Source organism: Panthera leo, chromosome E1, assembly GCF_018350215.1.
Source record: "Panthera leo isolate Ple1 chromosome E1, P.leo_Ple1_pat1.1, whole genome shotgun sequence".
Classification (NCBI taxonomy): domain Eukaryota; kingdom Metazoa; phylum Chordata; class Mammalia; order Carnivora; family Felidae; genus Panthera; species Panthera leo.
The window spans coordinates 39,608,561-39,631,671 of NC_056692.1; the positions used below are offsets into that span (position 1 = coordinate 39,608,561).

Consider the following 23,111-nt stretch of genomic DNA (forward strand, 5'->3'; position numbering starts at 1 on the left):
GGAAATATAGTCAAAGGAAATTTAAGTGACTAGGGTTTCAAGAAAAATAACCCCCCCCAAAAAAAAGATATTTATTGACAGCTGACATTATGTACCCCACTCTGCTAACTGTAGTGTATACATGGATTATGTCTTTGAACCTTTGAAGAACATTATATATTGTCCTCATTTCTCAGAGAAGGCAAACCGAGGCTCGGAGAGGTTATGCAATGTTGCCTATATCATACAATGAATGCCTACTAGAGTCTTGATTCCAATATAAGTAACTGCTCTTGAACACATTCTCCTGCATTTGAAGTAAGATGGGCTTTAGTGTGAGGTGATAGCTAAGGACATGGACACATACATGCATGCACACACACATGTACATGCCAAATCATTAACAGATCAGGAGATTTTAGTATTGGGGAAATGGCTGTTTATTAAGAACACATGAAAACAATGTCATGTAAGATCATCACAATCAGTGTATACGTAGGATGAAGATATTGCTGGCCTAAAAATGGATGTATCGGATAAAAATCATTTGACAATTGTTTTAATCTATTATTTCCTAAAACTGAATGCCAACTCTAAATGCCAAATCAGAAGATGAAGAGTTGGCAGCTGAGAGTCCATCCCCCAGTCACTGGCTGGCTCTAACACATTTTATGTGACTTGTGGAGACATCCCTATGTCACAAAGATTATAGGCAGAGAGATTCAGCAGCAAGAGGAGGCACAGCACATGGGGCGGGGGCAGGTGGAGATGACACAGGTGGGGCGATAGCAAGTGGTGTGGCAGGAGACCCGGCCACAGACTGGGCGCAGGCAGCAGGAGGGGCAGCAGGAGGGGCGGCAGCAGCTGGAGCCACAGCAGCTGGAGCCACAGCAGTTGGAACCACAGCAAGAGGGGCGGCAGCAGCTAGAAATGCAGCAGGAGGGGCGGCAGCAGCTGGAGCCACAGCAGCTGGAGCCGCAGCAGCTGGAGCCACAGCAGCTGGGGCGGCAGCAGCTGGACACACAGCAGCTGGGGCGGCAGCAGGTGGTTCTGCAGCAGGTGGTCTGGCAGCAGGTGGGGCGGCAGCAGCTAGAGATGCAGCAGCTGGGCCTGCAGCAGCTGGAGCCACAGCAATTAGAGCCACAGCAGCTGGAGCCACAGCAGGAGGGGCGGCAGCAGCTGGACACACAGCAAGTGGGCCGGCAGCAGGTGGTCCTGCAGCAGGTGGTCTGGCAGCAGGTGGGGCGGCAGCAAGGCTGGCAGCAGCTGGAGCCACAGCAGCTGGAACTACAACAGGAGTTGACCATGGTGTCAGAGGGTGAAGGTTCTGGGATGGTTTCCAGGAGAGTGAGGGGCTTGAGTTTGAAGTCTCCTTGTGCCATGGCCCCTTATATATGCCCTGAACAGGGTGATTTGTCAACACATCTTCCTTGTTTTTGTTTATCTAATATTTAAGTAATTATCACAGTACACAGTAATGTTTGTCTATGTAATGGTTTAAACTTGTGGGAAACAAATTTTCTTTTCTAGATGTGGTAAGTTCTATCTGGTCTGCTTTTCCTCCTGACTCATACCTGCTAGCATCTTCCAGACCACACTCTCCTCATCTTCCTTGACAGTGGGCTGTCATGTGATAGGTGGCATTTACAGTTACATTTCTTCCTGTCCCATTTCTTCTAGCAGTGATAGGATCAAGGCAGTTATATTTCTGGTTCTGCATTTCTTCCAATGATCAGTTGGGAAGAAATCCTATCTGCATAGTGTGGCATGGGACAAGAGGAAGAAGCTCTCTTTGGTGGGTCATTTTTGAACAATGAGGAAGGAGACAACTCTATGTGTGTATGACATTGCTGATTTCTGTGCCACTGGAATGGATTTTCTTGGATGTTTCTCCCTTTGGATCTTGTCCTCTGCCCCAAAACCATGGCAGACAATTATCTGTGTGGTCTGCATCACTGCCATGTCCCATCGCTCATTACGTTGTTACTTTGCTGTCATATATATTTGTGTTGTTTTTCCCAGTTGGTCTTTAGATTCTGGAAGACATAGCCTCGTTTTTATTCTTATCTCATTCTTAATTAAAATATTCTTCAATGGAGGAAAAATGGGCCCAATAATCAAAATGTATCTCTCCTCAGAATTTACCTCTATAGCTGGGAAATCTATGGCACACATCTTTTTCCATCCACTTGAAATGTGAATGGATTTTAGTCAATTTAATTTAGTTACCATTTCTACTTATCCTCTATTTAGTGATGGTCTAACCTGAGCATGCAGCAAATCATCTGAAGGGCTTATTAAACATGGTTGGGACAAATCCCAGAGATTCTGCCTTAGAGTGGAGCCTAGGTTTGGCATTTCTAGCAAGTACCCAGATGGATGTTGATGCTAAGGACCCAAGGACCACACTTGGAGATACTCCTTTGTTCTGTTCATTCAGGCTTTGAGGAAGTGCCTCTATCAAGTTCCAGCCTATTTATAAAGCAGATTTGTTGAGTGGGTAATCCAAGATACACATGTTGCCAGTTCCTGGGGTGACAAATATGGTTTAGGGTCTTCTCCTTGGGAATTTACAGATTACTGTGAAGATCATACGTGCGTATGCACACCCATCCCCCCCCCCCCCCCCCAGCCCGCCCCTCTCCCCCATACAACTGTGCAACATCAAGGAACTCATAGTAGTATAATTTAACTAAAAGAAGAGTGTCTAAGACAAATTAGCCAAGGTGACAGTTTGGTAAAGACATAGATTTATTCATAAATAAATAATTCTAGTTACTGTTTCTTACTTACTTTGTATGATTTGTTTTACATTTTAGGAAAATTTTACATACCCTGAAAGGTACAGATTCTAAGTGTATTATTTGATGAGTTTTGACGAATGGATACACATCCATGTAATCCCCATCCCTATAAGATATAGAACATTTCCATTATATCAGAAAGTTCCCACATATCACTTTAGTAAACTCCCTGCCACCAAAGAGACAACAATTGTTTTAGTATTTTTTTTCACTGTAGATTTGTTTTGATGTAGAGCTTCAAACATGATATATAGCATCATTTCTTTTCTGTCTGGCACCATTTACTTGGCATGTGAATATTATTAATGTTGATACTTGTATCACTAGTTCATTCAGAGCTGTAGTGACAAAGTACCAAAACTTATTGTAACTACTACCAACCATCCTTGTTTACCTGGGACTTGATGGGGGTTCCAGAACTCAAAACTTTGTTAAACAGGAAAGTCCCAGGCAAACAGCAGCATTGATCACCTTCTGATTAAATATCTTAATTGGGACCATTTGAAGACCAAGACCATTGCAATATGTTTATCACAATAACTTTCTTAGCAAACACTGATTTACGTGTTTTTATTCCATAGGCTTGTGAGGCAAAGCTAGAGAACCTAAGCCATTTAAACAATTCGATTGTGAGGCAACATGGTGTCCCAAGGGGAGAGATTTTCACTTGATTTGCTGTATGGGAGATGCTGAGGGAAGAAAAACCATAAAAAGAAAAAAAAAAGAGTTCTTAATACCAGGGGAGAGCTTTCTATATAAATCGAGAGAGATTAAGAAAACCCTTTTGTCATATATGGAAAGGCAGAGTACATTCTCATTATAGAGAAGTATGCAGAGAATCAGCCCCTAGACCAGTGGTTTGCAAAGTTGGCTGCATAATAGGATCACCTAAGGAGAGATAAAAATTACTTATGCCGACTTCTGCCCTGAAAAATTCTGATTTTAACTGATCTGGTGTATGGCCTGGGCATCTGAATTTTTTAAGCTCGTGAGGTATAATCTTAAATGCATGGCCAAGTTTTAGACCTCCTTAAACTGTCTATATCACACAGACTTGTGTAGTATTAGATTAGGAACAGAAGTAGCTACAATATTAAAATATAATTGGTAACACTTAATTAATAGAATTGTACCGATTTTGAATCACTGAACTTTGAGCAATATCAGACTGAAGCATCGATAATTCTCTTCACTCTCGTAAATCCGTCTTATGCCAAACAAAAGTCCTACATGGATAAGAATAAACAGTGGGGCATGGACCACAAAGGCAAATTACTATAGACAGCACACTGAATTTTTTAAAATTGCATATCAAAAGCAAGAGAGACATCACTCTGTGTACTCCTTGCTAAAAATTTTACCCATAGTCTGGTGAGGTAGAATTGATAATTAACATCAGGACCATGCACACAAATTATGTATGGTCTACCTAAACTTTAGTATTTTATTGCATAGAGTAGATGGAGTGTAATTTTTTTCTTCATTGTACTTAAACATTTTAATTGTATATGTTATATAAATATATGTGTGAATATATATAATATAAAATAACACTTAAATTTTTTTTTGTTGTCTTTTTAGAATTCCACAAAGTAAAATATGGTAGTTAGGTAAACATCAATGAAATTTGAATGAGGTGGACCCAACTGATGTTTGCACCACCATCGAGGAACCTGTGTTGTACCTTCCAGAGAAACTGATCACATCATATTAATATATCCTTTAAAGAATAACATGCAAAAAATAAAAGACTTTTCTCATCAGGTAAGACATATGTTAGTACTCATTATTATTTTAATAAATGCCCAGGTACCTGGAATGTATTTTGTCTGTAGCTAAAATGTATTACCACTAGGTAATTATAGTGACTTAGTTTGTAGAATTATTATCTAAACAGACACATAAAAAAGGCATGGGTAATTGATAGGAAAGTTAACATATTTCAAGTCAATTAAGTTATTTTATAATAAAATAAGCTCCATTAAAATATTTAAGGATACACATTAACAATATTGCCAGTCTTGATATAAGGTAGTATGTGTAATTAAAGCAATATTTGAAACCATATAAATGCCTATATGCCATTGATTGAATTTCCTTCAGTTCTCTAACTACGGTTGACCCTTGACCAACGCAGGGGTTAGAGATGCCATCCCCTGTGCTGTCAAAAGTCTCCACATAACTTTTGATTCCCTGAAAACTACTAAATAAAGTAAACTTTATTTATCAAAAAAATCTGCCTATAAATGGACTCACGTGGTTCAAACCTGTATCATTCAAGGGTCAACAGTATGTTCAATCAATTCTTAATCTAATATTTCTTCTTAAATTATAAATAGAGCAAACATTTCAATTCACACTGAATTTATAGAAATTTGTATTATGAAGAACACATACACTGCATGGTGTATAAAAGATACATGTATAATATATAATAAATAATTATGACACAAACACTATGTACCCAAAGCACAAGTCATGAAATAGAATGTTGCCTTCACCAAGACCACACATCTCCCTCTTTCCACCCTATAAATGATCACTAACCAGATTTTTAAATTCTCTTTTCATTAACTTTCTTCATGATTTTACCACCTGGATATGCATCCCTAAACAATATAGTTTAGTTTTACTTGGTTTTGAATTTTATATAAAGGAATCTTAAATGTATTTTGATTCTTTCACTGAATATTATGCACATGTATTGAGGCATACTCCAAGAAGGCCCAATGATTTCCACCTCTTGGTGTTCAGGGTCTCATGTAAGTACCACCCCTTGAATAAATTGCTTCTAAATAACAGGATGTGACAACATCAAGTGATTGAGTTACAAAAGATTGTCATGACTTTCATCTTAATGCCAACTCTCTCTCTCTGTCTCTCACTGGCTTTGATGAAGCCTGGTGCCATGTGGGAGAGATTCTTGCAGCAAAGAACTGAGCACAATATCCATTCAACAACAAGCAAGGAAGCGAGGTCCTCCCTCCAGTGGCCCTCCAGGATCTGAATCCTGCCAATGACCACATAAGTGAACTTGGAAGTGGATTCTTCCACAGTTGAGACTTCAGGCGAGATCTTAGTGCCAGTTAACTAGCTGAGGAGACCCTTGTGAGAGCCTCACTGAGCAGCATCGGGATTCCTGATCCACAGAAACTGTGAGGTAATAACTTTGTGTCATTTAAAGTGGCTAAATAGTGAGGTCATGTTAAGTAAATGCATATCCAGTTCAGGCTTTTCTAGCACTACATTACATACAGGTGAGGAGGAAGGGATCAAAAGGTGCAGAGAAGTACATATGCTAGAATACACGTAGTCATAAGCCCAAAAAAGCCAACTGGCAGCATATGATCCCGAGTAGGTCAAAGGGGCACTCTCTTTACCAAGGTAATAAGGAATTATCAGGTATGGGGTGCCTATTCTCTGAATACAGAGGTGGTGGAAAGGAATACTGTGAGAGAACTGGCCTCCCGAGGAATAATGGGGATGACATGTCTCTGAATAGCAGAAGCCAGGTGGCAGCATTTAACTCTAAGAAGTAATGTGGATATAATTATGTGAAAGTCAGCGAGGTTGGAATGACAAAGGGGGCAGAATGACATGTGACCCTCAGGGATCTTCCAATATGGATAATAGAGCATGATGTCCCTTGAAATAGAATGTAGGCGACCAACTAGGGTATAGCTGTACTTGTACCTTAAATTTTGTACCTTAAGTTGTTTACCTTAAGCTCTGTACAGCTAGGGAATAAATGAACAAAAAGCTGAGGTCAGTGTTCCCAAAGGAAACTGATGATCCCTCATGCAGTTTGCAGACCTGTGCCAATTCTCAGACCTAGAAGCCATTGACCCATCAAAACAGAGGCCAGTCCTCTAGGATAAAGGACAACAGCAGGTGTGTATAGTAGAAATGTCTTTAGAATTTTCCCAAATGAATATAGAGCCATTTATGGTGGGGGTGGGGGCACTAGAATACTCATGTATTTGGATGCTGTTTGATATGGGATATGATTTGACCATGAGTGCTAAATACACAAAGTGCCAGCATGGCCCCATTAGAATACATTGATCCAGATGCCATGGTTATAGGAGGGGTTCCCCACTCATCTTCATACCCAGTATTCCATTTGGGAGAATTTGCGCCTCCTTTTTCCAAAATTATGGGCTGTGTGCAGGTAAGGTCTTGGCTTTAAGAGAGAAAGCTACCTTGAGGCGACATGGTAAAGATCTGAATAAAAGCTCTGGCTGTCACCTTATCTTTTTGGGCTTCTAGTACCAGGAAATCAGCATGCAAAGTTAGGAGTTATGGGGGCCAAGAGGAATACATATAGCATTGAGATGACCCACAGGGGCATTCATGGTATTCCTGTTCCCAGGAATAACTGCAGATGGGCAAGTAGTGTCGCTTGAAGAGGACATAGAAACCATGGGCTTGGGACTCTCAGGGATGGGGATGTAGGTCACCGCACCAGACAAGTCAGCTAAAGGAGCAGAGAGCCTCCTCCTCTTGTTGGTTTTTCTAGAAATAGTGAAAAATCACATGAAGCAAGGTTACTAAGAGAAATCCATACACATGAGCAGAGGCAGGGGTAGTTACATGATATCCCATTCGATCCCTTTTGCCATAAATGCCCTTATGCACAAGCTGGTGAGAGTATGGACTGGGAGTGGCTCACACGGAACTGTAGTTAATTCTCTCAGATGAGGGAGGGGACCAGCCTGGGGATTTGTACTCTCCATCCTACATCTCGCCAAGGGTTGTGCAAAAGTAGTGTTAAGTGTATAGGGGCACAAAGACCTAAACCCTCTGCCTCCAAGAGGAGCAGGTATGTGACCCAGGCCATGCTTGTCAAAAGTGGGGTCACAATGTAAGGCTGGTATTGACCTGAAACTGCATTTTGTCTTAGCCGCTTTTACTGCTTTACCCTGTTTCCCTCACTTTCTCATTGATTTCTCCAAGGAGCACTTCCTTATACATCACGTGCAAGAATGCATTTTATTTTCTGATTTTTAAAGAAAAAATGCAATGTAAGAATCACATTTGGGGATGGTCTCCCTTAAACATAGCCCCCATTAAGGAGACAGTTCCTAATCTGGTGAGCTATGTTACTTGTGGCAGTGTGTCCTGTACTTCAGGATATATGGCATTTTAAAAATAGGAGACAAGTATTCTAAAGCCAAGTGTGCCAAAACTGTAGAAACAGCATCCTGTCAAAATATTCAGTGGTTCAGGGGAGAGTAAGTTCAGCAGTTGACCTGTCACCCTGTGACCATTCATATCATACGGAAATGTTTGAAGGCACTGCTACTGAGACTTGGAACACTGGTGTTTGGTTGACCTCAGGATCAGACCCCAAAAGAGAGGTTTGAGAAGAAGTAGTTTGTCTGGGAGGTGACCCCAAGTGGTGCTCTAGGGAAACTGATGTGATCCAGGGAAGGGTGGCAGCCAATCCAGGTTGATTTCAAGAGCAGATGACTCCTGTGGGCCTCTGGGGTTTGTGCAGTGCTGCTGAGACCCTCTGGTCTCACATGTCTCACTCGAGGGGAAAGAGGCTAGAGTACTTACCCACCAAGTACTGCCCACTGGTTGAGGACTTCTCCCAGAGACTTCCTTCCCTGCTCTGTCCTTTGCGATCTGCTCCTTCATGTAGACTGAGCCCTCTGCAGAGAGTTCCAGGTGCTTGCTGCAAGCCACCATCCTATACTGTTAGTGTGGGAAGCGCTGAGGTCATAGAAGTGAAAATCCTGAAATCGCCTGCTATGATCTCCTCATTGTGCAGAGAATAGTAGAAGACCTGACAGCTAAGGGTGAGCATCGAAGAAGGAAAAAGAACGAGACACGATTTCTTGTATTTGTATGCCTGGAAAGTTAAGATTTATTTCACATATAGAAACATCTCCATATCAGAAAATCTGGCAGTAAACAGATATATCAATTAGGATGACATGTTAACAGATATCAGAGAAAATTCAACCTTTGTATTGATTTGGGATGGAGATAGTAACAAGGAGGTGGGAGGGTGGCAGAGGAGGGTATATTCGGAAGCCAACTAAGTTGAAAATCACTGGGAACTGAGGTTTTACAGTTGGCCTCACATGATTCAGCTCCCAGTTGGATGACATGAAGGAGATTGGCTGATGAAAACAGCAGGGTGCAGGTCAGGGCACTGAGCAGCAGCAAGAGCCACTAGAGCAGGTTGGGTGGTGGCAGAGGGTCTAGCAACAGCTGGGGCGGCAGCAGCTGGACACACAGCAGGTGGGGCGGCAGCAGGTGGTCTGGCAGCAGGTGGTCTGGCAGCAGGTGGGGCGGCAGCAAGGCTGGCAGCAGCTGGAGCCACAGCAATTAGAGCCACAGCAGCTGGAACCCCCACAGCAGGGGCGGCAGCAGCTGGACACACAGCAGGTGGGGCGGCAGCAGGTGGTCCTGCAGCAGGTGGTCCTGCAGCAGATGGGGTGGCAGCAAGGCTGGCAGCAGCTGGAGCCACAGCAGCTGGAACCCCCACAGCAGGGCCGGCAGCAGCTAGAGATGCAGCAGCTGGGGCGGCAGCAGCTGGAACCACAGCAGCTGGAACCACAGCAGCTGGGGCGGCAGCAAGTGGTCCTGCAGCAGGTGGTCTGGCAGCAGGTGGGGCGGCAGCAAGGCTGGCAGCAGCTGGAGCCACAGCAGCTGGAACCCCCACAGCAGGGCCGGCAGCAGCTAGAGATGCAGCAGCTGGGGCGGCAGCAGCTGGAACCACAGCAGCTGGAACCACAGCAGCTGGGGCGGCAGCAAGTGGTCCTGCAGCAGGTGGTCTGGCAGCAGGTGGGGCGGCAGCAAGGCTGGCAGCAGCTGGAGCCACAGCAGCTGGATCCCCCGCAGCAGGGGTGGCAGCAGCTGGACACACAGCAGGTAGGGCGGCAGCAGGTGGTCCTGCAGCAGGTGGTCTGGCAGCAGGTGGGGCAGCAACAAGGCTGGCAGCAGCTGGAGCCACAACAGGAGTTGACCATGGTGTCAGAGGGTGGAGATTCTGGACTGGTTTCCAGGAGAGTGAGGAGCTGGACTTTGGAAGTCTCCTTGTGCCCTGACCTCTTATATACTGCTCGTACCGGGTGATTTGTCAACACATCTTCCTTGTTTTTGTTTACCTAATATTTAAGTAATTATGATATTTCACAGTCACATTTGTCTTTGTAATGGTTTAAACTTGAGGGGAACAAAATTTTCTTTTCTAAATGTGATAAATTCTATCTGGTCTGCTTTTCCTTTTGACTTATACCCACTGGCATCTTCTGGACCAGTCTTTCCTCATCTTTCACCCAGAGGGCTTCATGTGATAGGTGGCACCTGCAATTACATCTTTCTGTCCCCTGCTACATCCCCTAGCAGGATGGGATGAAGACAGTCCTGGTTTTGGTTGTGCATTTCTGCCAGTGATCACATCTGCAGAGGATGGAGGTGGCATGGGACAAGAGGAAAAGTTCCAATTTTATGGGTCATTGTTGATCAATGAGGAAGGGAGCAGCTGCCAGTGAGCATGTGATGTTGCTGACCTCTGCCACTAGAATGGGTTTTCTTGGATGTTTCTAACTTTGGATCATGTTCTCTACTCTAAAATCATGTAGACAATTACTTGTATGGTTCCAGTCACTGCCATGATTTGTAGTTCATTGAGTGTTTACATTTTCATCATATCTTTTTGTGTTGCATTTTTCTGTATGGTCTTTGGATTCTAGAAGACATAGCCTCTTCTTTATTCTTGCCTCATTCTTAATTAAAAATATTCTTCAATGGGGGCGCCTAGGTGGCGCAGTCGGTTAAGCGTCCGACTTCAGCCAGGTCACGATCTCGCGGTCCGTGAGTTCGAGCCCCGCGTCAGGCTCTGGGCTGATGGCTCGGAGCCTGGAGCCTGTTTCCGATTCTGTGTCTCCCTCTCTCTCTGCCCCTCCCCCGTTCATGCTCTGTCTCTCTCTGTCCCCAAAAAAAATAAATAAAAAAACGTTGAAAAAAAATTAAAAAAAAAAAATATTCTTCAATGGGACAAAAAGAATTGAGAATGTGCTTCTCCTCAGAACTTATCTCAGAGGTAATCCTAGTGCACATTTGTTGGATCCATGTGAAATGTGATTAGTCAATTCAGATTCATTTTGCTACTATTTTGAATTATTGTCCATTTAGTGAGAGTCCAGTGCATTCAGATGATGCACCAAGTCATCTGAAGGGCTTATTAGAAATGGTTGGGACAAATTCCAGAGGTTCTGAATACAGGGGGATTCTGAGATTTAGCATTTCTAACCAATCCAAGTGATGTTGATGCTAAAGGCCCAAGGATGACACTTAGAGACCTACCTCTTTTTTCTGTTCATTCAAGCTTTGAGGAACCTCTGTTAAGTCCCTGCCTTTTATAAAGGAGATTGGTTGAGTGGATAATCCGAGATACACACGTTGCCAGTATTGGCGTTGTAAGCATGAGTTAGGGTCTCCTCCCCAGAAACCTACAGACTACTGAAAAACCCTCACCCACCCACACAAATACAAATAACTGTAATATAATATAGAAAGAAACATCGAAGGAGTTCACAGTACTGTAATCTAAGTAAAAGATATTGTATTTAAGCAAATCAGCTGAGTTTGTAAAGACATAGACTTATTCATATAATTAATTTAGTCTTGTTTACCTTTAATGTTTTATTTTATAATTTAGGTGGAATTCACACAATTGAAATTCATAAATCCGTAGTCATCCATAGTGATGAGTTTTGATACACAGTAGTAGGTCCATGTAATTCCCACATCTATCAAATGAACATTTCCATTTTACCAGAAAGTCCTTTAGTGAAGTCCCCACTATCATGGAGGCAATCACTGTTTTAATATGTTTTGCACTATGGATTTTTTTTGATCTAGACCATAAGATAATATGTAGTACATATATAATTACTATAGTATATATAATACTCTTCTGTTTGGCACTGTTAACTTGTCTTATGTCTGTGAGAATCACTTAACGTCGATACATATATCTCTACTTTATTCTGTGCTCTACTAGACAAGTACCAAGATTTATCTTAACTATTACCAATTAATTTCATGGTAGGGTAACCAGGCATTCCTTAAAATCATCTTTCTTTTTTTTTTAACTCTAGTATTTTATAACATTTAAAAATTTTTATTTAAATCTAAGCATATAGTGTAATAATGGTTTTGGGAGTAGAATTTAATGATTCATCACTTACATATAACACCCAGTGTTCATCCCAACAAGTGCTTTCCTTAATAACCATCACCCATCTAACCCATCCCCTTACCCAACACCCCTCCAGCAACCCTCAGTTTGTTCTCTGTATTTAAGTGTCTCTCACGTTTGCCTCCCCCTCTGTTTTTATCTTATTTTCTCTTCCCTTTTCCATGTTTTTCTGTTTTGTTTCTTAAATTCCAGTATGAATGAAATCATACGGTATTTATCTTTCTCTCACTGACTTATTTTGCTTAGCACAAAACACTCTAGTCTCATCCACATTGTTGTAAATGGCAAGATTTCATTTTTTTGATCGCCGAGTAATAATCCATTGTACATATATACCTCATCTTCTTTATCCATTCGTCAGTGAGTGGACATTTGGACTCTTTCCATAATTTGGAAATCTCTGTTTTTAATTTTCTGAGGAACCTCCATACTGTTTCCCAGAGTGGCTGTACCAGTTTGCAGTCCCACCAGCAGTGAAAAGTGTTCCCCTTCTCCACATCCTCTCCATCATCTGTTGTTTCCTGAGTTGTTAATTTTTGCCATTCTAACAGGTGTGAGGTGGTATCTCATTGTGGTTTTGATTTGTATTTCCCTGACGATGAGTGATGTTGAGCATCTTTCCTTGTGTCTGTTAGCCATCAGGAAGTGTCTATTCATGTCTGTTGCCTGTTTCTTCCCTGGATTACTTGTTTTTTTTAGGTGTTGATTTTGATAAGTTCTTTATAGATTTTGGATACTAACCCCTTATCCGATAGGTCATTTGCAGATATCTTCTCCCATTCTGTCAGTTGCCGTTTAGTTTTGCCGATTGTTTCTTTTGCGGTGCAGAAGCTTTTTATCTTGATGAGGTCCCAATAGTTCACTTTTGCTTTTGTTTCCCTTGCCTGCGGAGACACGTCCAGTAAGAAGTTGCTGTGGCCAAGGTCAAAGAGGTGTTGCTTGTTTTCTCCTCTAGGATTTTGTTGGTTTCCTGTCTTACTTTTAGGTCTTTCATCCTTTTTGAGTTTATTTTTGTGTATGATGTAAGAAAAGGGTAAGTTCATATTTCATTTTAAATCTTAAACAGAATGTGCATTTCAGCCCACCCCAAATTTTTAAAAATTCTTTCATATTATATAAAATGCACATATGCTGAAAAGCAGATGAACTATGCATGCATGATTTAAAAAATAGTTATGAAGTAAACATCTATATACCCAAAACTTGAGTCAAGGAATAGAACATTGTTACTCCTAAGAAAGTTCTTGATATGTCTCTCCTTGTACACAATCCTTTTCCCACCCTACAGATGATTACTGTACTCACTTTTCAAGTAACCTTTAATTTATTTTTTCACAGTTTTATTACCTGGGTATTCACATCTAAAAATATAGTTTCATTTTACATGTTGCTGAATTAAAAAAATTTTTTTAACATTTATTTATTTTTTTTTTTTGAGAGACAGAGAGAGAGAGACAGACAGAGTGTGAGTAGGGGAGGGGGAGAAAGAGAAGGGGGCACAGAATCTGAAGCAGGCTCCAGGCTCTGGGCTGTCAGCACAGAGCATGATGAGGGGCTTGAACCCACGAACCGTGAGATCATTACCTGAGCTGAATTCAGACGCTTAACTCACTGAGCACCCAGATGCCCCCTGAATTTTTATATGAAGAAATTCTTAGTGTAAATGTGTTTTGATTCTTTCACTCAATATTATATAAGAGTTTTAGTAGGCAGCTTCCTAGAAGGCCCAAAGATTTCCGCCTCTTGGTGTTCATGGTCTCATGTAATTCCTTCTCCTTGAGTAACTTGCTTCTAAATCACAGGATATGACAACATCAAGTGATTAAGTTACAAGATTGTGATTTTCATTTTTTAATATTTTTATTTATTATTGAGAGAGAGAGAGAGAGAGAACACACAAGTGGGGGTGGGGGGCAGAGATAGAGGGAGACCATAGAATCTGAAGCAGGCTCCAGGCTCTGAGCCATCAGCACAGAGCCCAACATGGGGCTTGAACTCATGAGTAGTGAAATCATGACCCAAGCCGAAGTCAGACGCCTAACTACTGAGCCACCCAGGAGTCCTGTGATTTTCATTTTAATGCCAACTCTTTCTCTCTCTCTCACTGGCTTTGATGAAGCCAGGTCCTATGTGGGAGAGATCCTTGCAGCAAAGAACTGAGCACAGTCTCATTCAACAACCAGCAAGGAAGTGAGGTCCTCCCTCCTGTGGAGTGCGAGGAATTGAATCCTGCCAATGACCATATAAGTGAGCTTGGAAGTGGATTCTTCCCCAGTCGCATCCTCAAATGAGACCCCAGTGCCAGCTAGCACCTTGAGTGCAACCTAGCGAAGCTCATGAATTGGAGACTCTAGGTGGGCTCTGCCTGGTTTTTGATCCATGGAAATGAGATAACAAATGAGAGTCATTTTAAGCGGCTAAATTTTGAGGTAATGTTACATAACAGTAGATAACCAGTATAGATTTATCTATGGCCACAGCACACTCAGGTGAGAAGGGAGGGATTGAAAGTGCAGAGAAGTAGAAATGCTCAAATAAGGTTATAAAGTCACAAAGCCTAACTGGCTATGTTCCCTTGGAGAGATCAGGAGGTACTCTCTTTACTAAGATATTATGGAATCATCAAGTATCACTGTCAGCTAGGTACTGAGATAGTAGTGATTATTCTCTAAAATCAGATAGAAGTGGCTAAACTATGCTCCCTAGGAAAAACAGGGATGATATCCCTGAATGGCAGAATCCAGGTGGACATGTAACTTTAGGAAGTTCTGTGGATATAATTATGTGATTGCCAGCAAGGTTGGAATGACAAAGGGGGCAGAATGATTTGTCACCCTCAGGGACCTATCAGTATGGATAAGAGAGCATGATGTCCCACATAGTAGGTAATGGGGCAGACAACTAAGGTACAATTATATGTGTGTGTGTGTGTGTGTGTGTGTGTGTGTGTGTACATCTATTTAAAAGAGCTTAAGAATAAAAGAACAGGGGAGCCTCAGTGGCTCAGTTGGTTAGGTATCTGACTCTTGATTTTGGCTGGCTTAAGTCATTGTCTCACAGTTCGTGAGACTAAGACCTGTGTTTGCTTCTACACTGACAGTGCAGAGTCTGCTTAGGATTCTTTCTCCCTCTCACTTTCTGCCCCTCCCCCATTTGTGTGCTCACTCTCTATCACTTTCTCTCTCTTAAAATCAATAAATAAAATTTTTTTTTACAAAAAAATAAAAGAACAAAGGCTGAGATTATGGATCGAATGGAAAGCCATGATCGATGACACAGTTTGCAGACTATGCTGTTTTCAGACCATTAACCCATCAATAGGATGGTTAGGACCAAATGGACATTTGGACTCTTTCCATAATTTGGAAATCTCTATTATTAATTTTTTCAGGAACCTCCATACTGTTTCCCAGAGTGGCTGTACCAGTTTGCAGTCCCACCAGCAGTGCAAAAGTGTTCCCCTTCTCCACATCCTCTCCATCATCTGTTGTTTCCTGAGTTGTTAATTTTTGCCATTCTGACAGGTGTGAGGTGGTATCTCATTGCGGTTTTGATTTGTATTTCCCTGATGATGAGTGATGTCGAGCATCTTTCCTTGTGTCTGTTAGCCATTGGGTGTGAAGGACAACGGCAAGTGCATATCATAGAATTTCTCTAATCCTTGCCTGAGGAATCTACAGCCATTGTCTCAGAGCACGCTGAAATACTCATATGTTTGCAGACTGTTGGACATGGGATCTGAGTTGAACTCATTGCTGGATACCCACAATCCTTCATGGTCCGTTTTTGAATATACTGATTAGATGTGAGAGTTAAAGGAGAAGTTTCCCCACTACCTTCATCCCAATGATCCTTTGGAGGGAATTTGTGCCTCCTTCTACCAGAATTGTAGGCTGTGTACAACTAGAGATCTTGGCTCTAAGGCAGGAAAACTAACTGGAAGGGACATGGTAAAGTTCTGATTGGAATTAAACCCCTGGCTGCCACCTTATTCCATGGACTTCTAGTGCCAAAAGGGCAGCAGTCAACGTTAGGAGCTACAGGGGCCACAGGGAATATTTTTAGCATGCAGGTGATCTGCAGGGACATTTGTGGTATTCCTCTTCCCGGCATTAACTGCAGATGGGCAAATAGTATAGCCTAAAGAGGACACAGGAACGATGGGTTCAGGACTCTCAGGAATGGGGAACTTGGTACTGAACCAGGCAAGTCAGCTAAGGAGCAGAGAAGCTGCCCATTAACTCTCATCTTCTAGGTTTTTATGGAAACTGTGGCAAACGACCTGGAGCAAGGTTACTGAGAGAAATGCATAGATATGGGCAGAACCAGGAGTAGGTATACGATATCCCATTCTGATTCTCTTTGCCATACATGCCCTCATCCACAAGGTAGTGCGAGTGTGGGCGACACGTGGTTCACACTGACCACGCACTATCTGCAGGTAACTGTCTCAGGCTCTGGGGTGGGGGCCACCTGGATTCTTCCTCTCCATCCTTTCCACTCACCAAAGGATGTTGACAGGTAGCAGTAGGTGACGTAGGAGCACAAAGGCTCAAACGCTTTTTCCACTAAGATGAGCGAGTCCGTGGCCCAGTACACACCCCTCATGTGTGGGTCAGAATACGGGGGTGAGTTGAACTGAAAGCACCCTTTGTCTTAGCTTCTTTTACTGCCCTGTGCTGACTCCGCTTTACACTGGGTCTCCTGAGAGCACCTCCTTCCTTATGCAGTACTTATGCAGGAATACCCATTGTCGGCTCTGGTGTTTTGAATGCAACGTGAGAATCACAGTTTGGTGCGGTCCGCCTCAAGCATAGCCTCCTTGAGAGAGACACTTCCTAACATGGTGAGCTGTTTTATTCGTGGGAGTGTCTGCGGTCCTTTGGGATATATGATGTTCCAAGAATTGGACACAGGAAGTCTAAAACCAAGTGTGCACAAACTGTGAGAAGCAACAGCATCCTATGAAAAGATTCAGTGGTTCAGCGGAGAATAAGGTCAAGAGCCCACGGTGTCACCCAGTGACCGTTCATATCATAGGGAAATGTTTGAAGGCACTGTTACTGAGACTTGGAACACTGGTGTCAGGTCGACCTCAGGGTCGGAGCTCAAAACAGAGGCTTGAGACCAAGTAGATTGTCTGGGAGGTGGTCCCAAGTAGTGCTCTAGGGATACTGTGAAGTGATCCAGGGAAGGGTAGAAACCAATCCAGGTTGATTTCAACAGCAGGTGAGTCCTGTGGGCATCGAGGGTATGTTCAGTGCTACTGAGGCCCTCTGGTCTCACATGTCCCACTAGAGGGGATAGAGGCTAGTGCACTTATCCTCCAACTACTGGCCACCGTTTGAACGCTTCTCCCAGGCACGTGCCTTCCCTATTGTGTCCTTTGCGATCTGCTCCTTCACGTAGACTGAGCCCTCCGCAGAGAGTTCCAGGCGCTTGCTGTAAGCCACCATCCTACACTGTTAGTGTGGGAAGGACTGAGGTGATAGAAGTGAAAATCCTGAAATGGCCTGCTATGATCTCCTCGTTGTGCAGAGAATTAGAAGACCTGGCAGCTAAGGGTGACCATTCACGAAGGAAAAAAGAATGAGACACGATTCTTTATATTTAATGCCTGGGAAGTTAAGATTTATTTGCTATATAGAAACATCTCCATACAGAACATCTGGCAGTAACAGATACATCAGTTGGGATGATATGTTATCATATATCAGGGAAAATACAATCTTTGTACTGACTTGGGATGGACATCATAAGAAAGAGGTGGGAGGGAATTGGGCGGTGGGGTGGTATATTCCAAGGCCAACCAGTTGAAAAATCACCGGGAACTGAGGTTTTACAGTTGGCCTCACATGATTCATCTCCCAGTTGGATGACACGAAGGAGATTGGCTGATGAAAACAGCAGGGTGCAGGTCAGGGCACTGAGCAGCAGCAAGAGCCACTAGAGCAGGTTGGTGGGTGGTGGCAGGGGGTCTAGCAACAGCTGGGGCGGCAGCAGCTGGACACACAGCAGGTGGGGTGGCAGCAGGTGGTCCTGCAGCAGGTGGTCCTGCAGCAGATGGGGTGGCAGCAAGGCTGGCAGCAGCTGGAGCCACAGCAGCTGGAACCCCCACAGCAGGGCCGGCAGCAGCTAGAGATGCAGCAGCTGGGGCGGCAGCAGGTGGTCTGGCAGCAGCTGGGGCGGCAGCAGCTAGAGATGCAGCAGCTGGGCCTGCAGCAGCTGGAGCCACAGCAATTAGAGCCACAGCAGCTGGAGCCACAGCAGGAGGGGCGGCAGCAGCTGGACACACAGCAAGTGGGCCGGCAGCAGGTGGTCCTGCAGCAGGTGGTCTGGCAGCAGGTGGGGCGGCAGCAAGGCTGGCAGCAGCTGGAGCCACAGCAGCTGGAACCACAACAGGAGTTGACCATGGTGTCAGCGGGTGGAGGTTCTGGGCTGGTTTCCAGGAGAGTGAGGGGCTGGACTTTGGAAGTCTCCTTATGCCCTGGCCTCTTATATACTGCTCGTACCGGGTGATTTGTCAACACATCTTCCTCGTGTTTGTTTACCTAATATTTAAGTAACTGTCAGATTACAGAATAATGTGTGTCTATGTACTGGTTTAAACTGATGGGAAAGAGATTTTCTTGTTGGATGTGAGAAACTCTGTGTGGTCTGCTTTCCTCCTGACCTACACCCGCTGGCATCCTCTGGACCAATCTCCTCTTCTTCCTCCACAGCAGGCTGTCATGTGGTAGGTGGCATTTGCAATTACATTTCTTGTTTTCCTCTCCTACACCCTTAGCAGCAAGGGGTTAAGGCAAACCTGTTTTGGATTGTGCATTTCTTCCAATGGTCAGTGGGAGGGAACCCCATCTGCATACTGTGGAGGTGGCATGGGACAAGAGGAAAAGGTCCTATTTTATGGGTCAGTTTTAATGAGGAAGGGAGTCACTGTATATGAACACGTGATGTTGGTAACTCTGCCACTGGAATGGGTTTTCTTGTTTCTAACTTTAATGTTTCTACCTTTGGATCACGTTCTCTACCCCAAAGCCACGGCAGACAATTAGGTGCATGGTTCCCATCACTGCCACGATTTGTAGTTCACTGAGTGTTATCATTGCCGTCATGTATTTTTGCATTACATTTCTCTGGAAGGTCTTTAGATTGTGGAAGACACAGCCTTTACGAATTCTTATCTCATTCTTAATTAAGAATATTCTTCAATGGAGAAAAAAAAAGTTGAAGAATCAGAATGCACTCTCCTCAGATCTTATCTCCGTAGCTGGGAATTCTAGAGTGCGCGTTTGTTTGGATCCATTTAAAGTGTGAATGGATTTTAGTGTAGTCAAGTTACACAGTTGGTCTTTATACTTATTCCCCATTTACTAATAGTCCAACTTGAGCATGCAGCAAGTATCTGAAGGGCTCATAAGATATGGTGCGACAAATCTCAGAAGTTCTGAATATGGCGCTAGGGGTGTGGGGTGAAATTTGGCATTTCTGACAAGTACCCAGATGATGCTGAAGGCCCCAGGATGACACTTAGAGGCCTGTTCCTTTGTCCTGGTCCTTTAAGCTCTGAGGAGGTGCCTCTGTGTAGTTCCTGCGTGCTTTTAAAGCCGACTTGTTGAATGGCTAATCCGAGATACACACATTGCCAGTTATTGATGTTCTATATACCGTTTAGGGTTTCCTCCCCGGAAATCCACAAGCTACTGAGAAGCCCCACCATGAACACACTTACAGATAACTGCAATATAGTATTGAAAGAACCATCAAAGGAGTTCGCAGGAGTATGATTTAACTAGAAGAATTGTGTTTGAGGCAAATCAGCCAAGAAGACAGTTTGGTAAAACCATAGAGTTACTCATAAATAAATTACTTAGTCACTGTTTCTTGTTTACATTTTGTGATTTATTTCACAACATAGAAGGCATTTACACACATTTGAATCTATTTATCCTAAGTGTACTCATCCATAGTGATGAGTTATGATACACAGAAGCAGGTCCATGTAATCCCCACATCTCTCAGTAGAACATTTCCATTATGGCAGAAAGTCCCCACTTGTCCCTTACTAAAGTCTGAACTACCATAGAGGCAATCACTGTTTTCATGTATTTTTCACTATAGATTAGTTTTGATCTAGACCTTTGAATAGATGATATGTAGTATATATCTCTAGCATATATACTGTTTCTAGAGAATATGTTATTTCTCCTCTGTTTGGCACCATTAACATGCCTATGCCTATGCGAATCACTAACATTGGTGCATATATTAGTGGTTCATTTTGTGCTATACGAGAGAAGTATCAAGACTTATCCTAACTGTTTCCAATGTATGTCATGGTAGGGTAACCAGGCATTCCTTAAGCCCATCTTTCATTTTTAATCTTAAATAGAGATGCATTTCAGTGTGCCCTAAATTTTTAAAAAAGTCTTTCATATTATTTAAAATGCACATATGCAGTGTGTGCAGCATGGTCTTTCTTGGCTTTGGGAGTTGATTCCCTTGGTTTGTCACTTGCATGCAGCACTTGGTGCTTGTCCCACTGGGTGCCTCCTCTGTGCCCATCACCCATTTTCCCCACCCCACTGACCCTCGGTTTGTTCTCTGTATTTAGGACTCTCTTAGGCTTTGCCTCCCTCTCTAGAGACAGAGACTGTTAAGGGCAGAGAACTAACTAAGGATCCCTGGAGGGGCTTGCGTGGGGGAATGGGCTAAGTGGGTGATGGCATTGGGGAGGGCACTTGTTCGGATGGCCACTGGGTGTTGTATGTAAGTGAGGAATCACTAACTTCTTTTGCTGAAACCATTACTACCCTGTATGTTCACTAACTTGGATGAAAGAAAAGAAAGAAAAGAAAACAAAAGAAAAGAAAAGAAAAGGAAAGAAGGAAAGAAGGAAAGAAAGAAAGAAAGAAAGAAAGAAAGAAAGAAAGAAAGAAAAAGGGAGGGAGAAGAAAGGGAGGAAAGGAAGGAAGGAAGGAAGGAAGGAAGGAAGGAGGGAGGGAGGAAATCTGAGACTCGGCAATGAGTGGGTGGCCCTTCGCTGTTTCCATGGCAGATCCTAGATCTATAGAAACTATAAAATTCATCTACAGAGGGAAAAGAAACAAGAAACCAGTATGATCCCTGATGTCAAAATATAGGTCTACATGTCACTACTTTGTAGACAACCAGCCTTGACTTCCATTTCTGGCTGCACTCTGAAAGCTGGGTTCCTGGCCACGTAAGAGGAAGTGCTTAAGGAGGCCAAGACATGGCCAAGTAAGTACTGGTAATTCATCTCCGCATGGCAAACAGAATAAACCCATTATAAAAGGCATTCTTTTATCTTAAGAGCAATATATCCCCATGTGTTTAAGTAAGAGTAGGTGGTATTTTTACTTTACATTTTGGCAGATTTGTTGTGAAAAAATTCAGGCCATACCACATCGTCTGAAGAGCAGAGAATACGTCCAATAGTTGGACGAGGATCTGTCCCTTGGTACTGAGCTAGAGTTAGAAGGAAAGCATAGACATTTAAGAGCCCATCAAGAAGTAGAAAATTTGAACAGACCCATAACCAGTAAAGAAATCGAATTAGTAGTCAAAAATGTCCCAAAACACAAGAGTCCAGAGCCAGATGGCTTTCCAGGGGACTTCTACCAAACATTTAAGGAAGAGTTCATACCTATTCTCTTGAAGCTGTTCCAAAAAATAGAAATGAAAGGAAAACTTTCATACCCTTTCTATGAAGCCAGCATTACCTTGATTCCAAAACCAACCCCATTAAAAAGGGGAACTATAGACCAATTTCCCTGATGAACATGGATGCAAAAATCCTCAAGATATTAGCCAACTGGATCCAACAATACTTAAAAAAAAATTCTTCACCTCGCCCAAGTGGGATTTATACCTGGGATGCAGGGCTGGTTCAATATCTGCAAAACAATCAACGTGATTCATCACATCAATGGAAGAGAGTTCAAGAACCGTATGATCCTCTCAATAGATGCAGAGAAAGCATGTGACAAGATACAGCGTCCTTTCTTGATAAAAATCCTCAAGAAAGTAGGGGCAGAAGGATCATACCTCGAGGTCATAAAAGCCATATATGAACAACCCAACACTAATAGCATCCTCAGTGGGGAAAAACTGAGAGCTTTCCCCGTAAGGTCAGGAACACGACAGGGATGTCCACTCTCACCACTGTTATTCAACATAGTATTGGAAGTCTTAGCCTCAGCAGTCAGACAACACAAAGAAATAAAAGGCATCCAAATCGGCCAGGAGGGAGTCAAACTTTCACTCTTCGCAGATGACATGATACTCTATATGGAAAACCCAAAAGATTCCACCAGAAACTGCTAGAACTGATTCATGAATTCAGCAAAGTTGCAGGATATAAAATCAATGCACAGAAATCGGTTGCATTCCTATACACCAACAACAGAAAGAGAAGCAACAGAAAGAGAAATCAAGGAATCGATGCTGTTTACAATTGCACCCAAAACCATAAGATACCTAGGAATAAATCTAACCAAAGAAGTGAAAAATCTATACACTGAAAACTATAGAAAGCTTATGAAAGAAATTGAAGAAGACAAACCCAAAAAAGGAAAAATATTCCATGCTCCTGGATAGGAAGAACAAATACTGTTAAAAGGTCAATACTGCCCAAAGCAGCCTACATATTCAATGCAATCCCTATCAAACTAACACCAGCATTCTTCACAGAGGTAGAACAAACAATCCTAAAATTTGTGTAGAACCAGAAAAGACCCCAAATAGCCAAAGCATTCTTGAAGAAGAAACCCAATGCAGGAGACATCACAATTCTGGACATCAAGCTGTGTTACAAAGCTGTAATCATCAAGACAGTATGGCACAAAAACAGACACTCAGGTCAGTGGAGCACAATAGAGAACCCAGAAAGGGATCCACAAACTTATGGCCAACTAATCTTTGACAAAGCAGGAAAGAATATCCAATGGAATAAAGACAGTCTCTTCAGCAAGTGGTGCTGAGAAAACTGGGCAGCGACATGCAGAAACACGAACCTGGACCACTTTCTTACACCATCCACAACAATAAACTCAAAATGGATGAAAGGCCTAAATGTAAGACAGGAA

General features: G+C 42.9%; 3 protein-coding genes across 7 annotated transcripts; all 3 read right to left on the bottom strand.

Moving 5' to 3' along the window:
- Window positions 1-701: 701 nt before the first annotated feature.
- LOC122207086 (keratin-associated protein 4-12-like) lies at window positions 702-1,286 on the bottom strand. 2 transcript variants are annotated; one of them, XM_042916849.1, is made up of 2 exons: window positions 1,165-1,286; window positions 702-1,089 (listed from the first exon to the last, which is right to left on the bottom strand). In XM_042916849.1, exons 1-2 carry the CDS (start codon window positions 1,284-1,286, stop codon window positions 702-704), a joined length of 510 nt encoding a protein of 169 aa, XP_042772783.1. The 2 variants fall into 2 exon arrangements, with proteins under 2 accessions (XP_042772783.1, XP_042772782.1); XM_042916848.1 differs by having other exon boundaries at window positions 702-1,286.
- Window positions 1,287-8,995: 7,709 nt separating this feature from the next.
- Window positions 8,996-9,766, bottom strand: LOC122207072 (keratin-associated protein 4-12-like). Of its 4 annotated transcripts, XM_042916825.1 has the most exons (3): window positions 9,662-9,766; window positions 9,291-9,598; window positions 8,996-9,203 (listed from the first exon to the last, which is right to left on the bottom strand). In XM_042916825.1, exons 1-3 carry the CDS (start codon window positions 9,764-9,766, stop codon window positions 8,996-8,998), a joined length of 621 nt encoding a protein of 206 aa, XP_042772759.1. The 4 variants fall into 4 exon arrangements, with proteins under 4 accessions (XP_042772759.1, XP_042772758.1, XP_042772757.1 ...); XM_042916824.1 differs by having other exon boundaries at window positions 8,996-9,557; window positions 9,660-9,766; XM_042916823.1 differs by having other exon boundaries at window positions 9,291-9,766.
- An 8,215-nt stretch (window positions 9,767-17,981) lies between these two features.
- Window positions 17,982-18,416, bottom strand: LOC122207093 (keratin-associated protein 4-3-like). Its single transcript, XM_042916859.1, has one exon. It carries the CDS (start codon window positions 18,414-18,416, stop codon window positions 17,982-17,984), a length of 435 nt encoding a protein of 144 aa, XP_042772793.1.
- Window positions 18,417-23,111: the final 4,695 nt, after the last annotated feature.